The sequence below is a fragment of the Branchiostoma belcheri genome, unplaced genomic scaffold (assembly GCF_001625305.1).
Source record: "Branchiostoma belcheri isolate BF01 breed outbred unplaced genomic scaffold, Haploidv18h27 scaffold28, whole genome shotgun sequence".
Lineage (NCBI taxonomy): Eukaryota > Metazoa > Chordata > Leptocardii > Amphioxiformes > Branchiostomatidae > Branchiostoma > Branchiostoma belcheri.
Window position 1 is genome coordinate 2,282,501 of NW_017803887.1, and position 6,585 is coordinate 2,289,085.

General features: G+C 41.1%; 1 protein-coding gene across 1 annotated transcript in view; it reads left to right on the plus strand.

Annotated features, from left to right (window-relative positions):
- The first annotated feature begins 2,744 nt into the window (after positions 1–2,744).
- The window catches only part of LOC109472565 (collectin-11-like), a 4,304-nt gene continuing 463 nt past the window's right edge, over positions 2,745–6,585 (plus strand). Inside the window, exons 1-7 of the mRNA XM_019772349.1 lie at positions 2,745–2,790; positions 3,256–3,342; positions 3,734–3,826; positions 4,292–4,402; positions 5,094–5,159; positions 5,579–5,752; positions 6,008–6,387. Of these exons, the coding sequence (XP_019627908.1) occupies positions 2,745–2,790; positions 3,256–3,342; positions 3,734–3,826; positions 4,292–4,402; positions 5,094–5,159; positions 5,579–5,752; positions 6,008–6,387 (957 nt within the window). The remainder of the gene's footprint in view (positions 2,791–3,255; positions 3,343–3,733; positions 3,827–4,291; positions 4,403–5,093; positions 5,160–5,578; positions 5,753–6,007; positions 6,388–6,585) is intronic.

Consider the following 6,585-nt stretch of genomic DNA (forward strand, 5'->3'; position numbering starts at 1 on the left):
CTCTATATTTTCAGTAGTAAGTCTAAAAACTCACCTCACCTAATATCAACGATTCAATTATCAGCTAATATCCTATAGACGTCATTGTGATATAGTGTTTGTGACAAAATACAAACCTTCATCTTCTTGAGCAGCGTGATAACACCAGCTGCACCAAAGACAACGAAGGCCACACCACCAACAACAATTATGGCACCCCACATCAATGGCTTTGTTGGGCAATTGACGACCAGTTTTGCCCCTGTTCGACCCTCCACATGTAAATATTCGGCTCTGAATTCCAGTCCATCTCCTGCTTTATCCTGATTTGAAGCCATTCTTTTTGTATGGAATCCGATAAAGGCAGACTTGTTAAGGTAATATAGAAAATGGTGTTCAACAACTTCTGCGTCACAAATTGAACTGTAGCAATAAGATGCCCTTTACTTAGAAATCGAAAGGCTGTGTCCACTGTTGCTTACGGGGGTGTTGTATATTGTAGTAAAATCTGTCCTGCATCAAATTTACTATTTTACACATATCCTGGGAAAAGTCACGTTTGTTTCAATCCTACGTACCTTAGGCTGTCTTAATAAAAGAAATAGAGGAAGGAAACCCGTCTTATTACTACTTTAAAAAATGCATTTAACCTTTAAGACTAACTTTAAATTTGTGTATATTTCATGATTGTCACATGACGGTTCAAAGTCCATCTGATAACATTTCTATTGTGCAGGTTTTGTTTGTCTGCAGATCTAGATAACCAGGTAAACAAAATTGAATATGAAAAATGAAAAAATTACAAATTTACATGATAATAATAATATTATCAGAACAGTTGTAAGGCTCTAGCATGCTATACTAATAACACCAACTGAATGCTGCTGATCACGATTTGATAGGTACCGGATGTGACGGTTGCACTTGAAATGTTGACATTAGAAAGGGCTGGCAGCATGCAACATTACAGAGTTTTTGGGGTCGTGTGGCGTAACGGTACCGGCGAGTGCTCGGCTCAGACCCAAGAGGTCCCGAGTTCGAATCCTGCCCGATGCCGATCATGTGTGTCACGGGGAAAGGCAGTGAATGTTGCAGGCGCTTACATGTTTGTGAGACATGCATTTATCATCTGTGATAACCTAATATGATTGTTTATTACGGCAGTATTAATTTTGGTGGCAACCATTTGAATGCAAGGACACATTTTCAAGCTTTCATATAGAAAGGTAGTATTAAAAAGCCAACAGTTATACCAACATCTACAACCTGTCAACAGGAAAATACAACAGCGTAGAACGAAGCTGGCTTGTCAATGTAAGAGACACTATGTAATTCCTGCATCCCATTTTTTTTCTTTGGGAGCCTACTGCAACGGGAAAAGAGGTGGGGGAATACATATAGTCACCTACTCAGACAGATCACCTTTCCCCTTATACCACGGGAAGAAATGAATTTGCAACAGGATGCGTACGTCATTGTCTTCGTCAGAAGGACTATGAAATTGTCTCGCCGGAGTGTGGGGAACTGCGGATTTTGCGATATAACTCTGGAAGGCATGATTCGACGTCCATGATTTTTGGCAGGCAGATTACCGCTGTTGAGGCCAAAGTCAAGTACAAGTTTTGGCTTCGTGGGGGGTCCGTGCGTCACGTTAGTGCACCTTTTGTGTTTTGTGGCTTGTTAGCAAGATAACTCAAGTATTTGTAAAATGTTGATTATAATTCTTGGTGTGGTGCTTACTATTGTCGGGACCAAGGTTAAGTTCGTTACTGAGCTTCGTGGGGGGTTTCGTTGTGACTACAGGGGGCATTTTGTTAATTTTTCTTGTGAGCAGGATAACTTTTGTATGTATGGATGGAAGTTAATGAAATTTGATAGGCATATTACTGTCGTGGTCTCCAAGATTGAGTTCAAAGATGAGAGTCGTGGAGGTCGTTATGTCCCCGTAATAGGACCTTTTGTGTTTAGAAATCCCCACCTACATCTGCTTGGAGACAGCCGACAGCTGGATATAGCGGGGAACCCCATAATGGGATGGGATCAAATGACGTTACATTGAGGGATTGTACTATAACTTCAGCAGGGGGAGGATAGGTTGGACATATGTCAGGTTATTTTCTACGGCCACACCAAGTAATTGCCATGGATGACGTCCACTGGAGACCTTAAATCTAATTACCTTAAATTTAAGGCAAGCGCGCAATAAAAACACGAAGGGCCGAAAAACGAGATGCCTAGATTTGGAATATACTAACTGTAGAAGTACAAATGTTAGGACACAAAGAACACAAGAAACAAGTCTTCTATTTGTCATAAAGACAAATTAACAAAACAGCAGTAGTCACCCTGTTCTGATTCTTTCCTTTATAACATCTTCTCTTATTATATTTTGCGGCGCTGTCGTGACACTTTCAACACAGTAAGAATTTCTTGAACGTTTTTTTCCAGTAACAGTCCAAACTCAAATAACGTAGGGGGGGGGCTAACACGGGTGACGACGCATCTGTATAATCTGCGGCAATCCGTTTCAGGGTGTTCTGTACCATAAAAATAGTACAGAGATTCTTTTGTTCTTTAGACCAAATTGATTATTAAAAAGATTGAAGAATACGCATGTTAATTTCTCTAGAACGATGGACCTCTGACGAAGACATGAGATCTCCGACCTCTAGTTGTAAAATGTGACGTGTGTGGTTTTCATTTTGTGTTTCTGATGTGAGATCTTGTCAGTTGCTTTTCTGTACAGAAAACTGACAACTGGCATCATGTCGGAAAGGCAGCAGCAGCAGTCCCAGACTGCTGACACCGAAGGTAACAGATTGATTTCTCCTAATTTGTCCAAGTCTTTGTTACCTTTTCTTAGAAGGTTATGATTTTGGTAACGTTTGCTTGGATTCATGTATGTATCAGACCACAGACGTTATGTCTGGAGTGCTATTAAATTCGATCAGTTGTGTATTGGGTTGTACGTGGTAAGTCTGGCATATCAAAGCGATGATTAGATTTTGGAACCCTTACTGCTGCAGAACGGTTTTCTTCTACTCTTTTCAAGCGTTTTTCTAGATCTGCTGCCGTGGCTAGTTTTCTGGGAAAACCTTGAAGTTGAAGGGGATATATGAGGAGGGTGGCGTTTCTCACCACGGGCTGCCCAATTTGCTTGCTTTGTAAGCCTATATTTCATTAAAAAAAGAAGGGTATAGGTTTTATAGCTCTAGTGGTATCTGTAATCTTGTGTTGATGACTTGTTCTTACCATTTGTTAACCGTTTGCATTTAGGGGCGAAAGCAGGACCATCAGACAGTGCATCCGCTCGTGAAAATTTGCGTAGAGAGTTCCGCAATCCGATGTACCGAACTGCAGCAGGTAAAATTTCCCTTTCAAATATTGTCTGATGTTTACGTTTGGAAGTTTCACCTTCTCTTTTCTGTGGATCAGTACAAGGGTTTTGAAGAGCCTTCAACTATATTAACTACATTTAGAAGATTTGTCCGCATATGGGGAGGGTTTCTCACCACAGGCTGCCCAATTGGCTTCCTTTGTAAGTTTATATTTTATTAAAGAAGAAAGGTGCAGTTTGGCAGATCACAGAAGCCAGTTTGGAATCGACTACGAATATAGCTATATTTTTGTTGGTTCAATGTGTGTAGCAAAATGCCAAAATGGCTTGTGGGATACACACTTCACAGTGTTGTTTTCGTGAGAAATACGCCGTTACGGTATAGAATTCCTCATTTTGCAATTTTCCTCCATCCAGGCGCCACACCTAAGAAGCAAGACCAGACTAATTTGGAGTCACTTGCGGACGCCGTCGCGATTATACCAAACGCGATGTACGTCTCCAAAGCAGGTAAACTAAAAGCGATTGCTGTTCTTTTCCCTGTGTCCGTTATTAAGATAGAAGATGAAGTCACTTTGTCGTAGATTGTAGCGACGATAGAAATAATCTTTTTGATTATATATTACACGAACGTTTCCATGCTTCTAATCTTTGACTAATATTAAAAAATTCATTTTCTTATGCGCTTTGATCATCCTGTATCAAACAAACCCATTTCAAATTAGATTTTATATTAAGAAAGGATTAAAGAGCATCCATAATTAAAGTTGATTCTTACCAGATATGGATAAACTCCCAAACATATAATCCATAATCGAATATTGGCTAGCCTACTGTACTCTTAGAACGAACAGTTACTAAGAGCAGGTCTCCTTCGGGATACATGACGTAAAAAACACAATGATGTTTACACCGCCCAATGTGATATCTATTGTAACATTATTATTTCTTCTACTACTAATTATATAAACTAAGGAGCAGACACCAACAGCAAGACGAAATGGCTTGACATGAGCAAGAAGTTCCTGAAAGTCATAGGTTTCTTCTTCGCTCTGTCCATGGCCCTGCTATTTCCATTATTTGCAGGTTGGTGTTTTCTGTGTTGTGTAGAATGCTTGCACTGTGCCAATGCAATGACGCAGTGTTCTTGCAAAGTGAGTCACATTTATACACAGCAAAGAAGTCTCACCGCATAATCATTAGAATCTTTTATTAATTCATACAGCAACAATCTTTGTGTGGGGTCGTGTGGCGTTATGGTAGACTAGTGTTCGAACCCTGCCATGCTACAGATCTTGTGTCCTTAGGAACACGCATTTCCGCACTTAACTAAGGTGAAACTAATAAGTAAATAAAATAATTTAAAAGTATTGTTCCTTGTGTTGTTAGTTGCATAAAAATAAGTTCAACAAACTTGAGTGTGCCGTCACTACGTCTTGCGATTACATGGTTTTTTGATTACACAGATAGTGACAAACTGGGATTCGTTTTCGTTGACAATTTCAAATGTACATTTTTTTTACATATTCGGATTGTATGGACGCTGTTGTTTTAAATATGTGGAGTTTTAACTATCAAATAATTTTCTGATTCAAAGGAGAGTTACTCAGGGATGTAAACATCATTCATCACATTTCACTGATGAAGGGTGTTGCAACAACACCCGAAACGTTTGGCTATATAACTTTTATCCAAGTTTTCAGTATGTCTGGAACGTAGTAACTTTGATATAGAACGTAGCAAGCTCATTTTTGTTTCTCTTTTTTTTTCAATACAGTTAAGGTGCACACCCTATCTCAGAAGGTGATGAAGCTCAGCACAGTACAAGAAACCGAACTTAAGGGTAAGTAGTGTCTCACCATCACAGAGTATTTAAACCTTTCATTTATATGCCCTCCTGTTCAGAGTACAAATTTCAACCGTATTTTGAAGGTTTAAAAAGAGGCCAAAGACCCAATTTACCCATAGGCAAAACCTAACCTTTTTAAACACACCGACAGGGACAGCCCGTATAGCTCTCGCTGCGCCCCACACTTTTATTAATGCCAACTATTTTTTTTTCCACTGTTTATTCAAATCATGAAAACGAGTACAGGTACAAGTACATATACATACACAGCTACTTTTAACAACTTTTACAGCCATATCCCCAAAATGCACTGACCAATCACAAAGACAGACACTAAAAAAAGATGTCTAAATCACTTAGACACAACAGGTCTTTAATGCCAACTATATTGCCAACCATGTCTGTACCACCAGGACAGCCAGGTGTAAGAGGGTCCATGGGGCCAGCTGACTCTGTGCCTACCAGGCCTTCCGGACCGAGTCCAGGGGAAAGGGGGCCCATAGGACCGCCTGGGCCACCGGGGGAAAGGGGACCACCGGGTCTCGTTGGACCGCCTGGTACTACCGTACCGTGCAAGCGCGAAGAAGGTCAGGCCTATACTCCTTTATCACTAGGCATATATATTCTTGACATAGATTGTGGCGTTGGGCGCTAAAGACTCTCTTTACGAAAAAAAAAAACACCGGCGGCAAGTCTTCCTTCGTATAACTCTCGTCACTCCCAAAGAAAAAATTAACGCCGCTACGTCTGTGAAGGAGTCTACTAAATTACATGCATGCACACAAACGCTACAAAAATCTTCTAGTGAAGGTAATAAATGTATGTTATGTACGCCTTTTCAGTATCTTGTCCCGGAGGTTTCTGGAATGGGAACGGAATCTGCTACAAGATGTTCCACGACCCTCTGACCTTCAACGAAGCAGCAGCGACCTGCCGTCAACACGGCGGTACCCTCGCCATGCCCCGAGACGCCATGGCCAACGTCGTCCTAAGCTGGCACCGGGACACCGACCACTGGATCGGGCTGCATGACCGGCGTGTAGAGGGGCACTTCGAGTGGATAGACGGCACTCCTCTCGGGGCCTACACCTTGTGGAAGCCCAGGCAGCCGGATAACAGCGGGCGCGGGGAGGATTGTGTCCACATTAACTATGGCTATTGGAACGATAACCCATGCAGTTCACATCTATCCTTTATATGCCAAGTCATCCCAGGTATGCATGTGTATATATCTATATATAAACGTATATGCACATATCTTTCTAGTCACATGCCATGGCTGTCCGGTATCGAATAAGGGCAGTAAATGTGTGTGTATGTTTGTGTGTGTGTATGTTTGTGTGCATGTGTATGTATGGATTTTTGTGTCTATAAATAAATACACACACACACACACACACACACACACACACACACACAC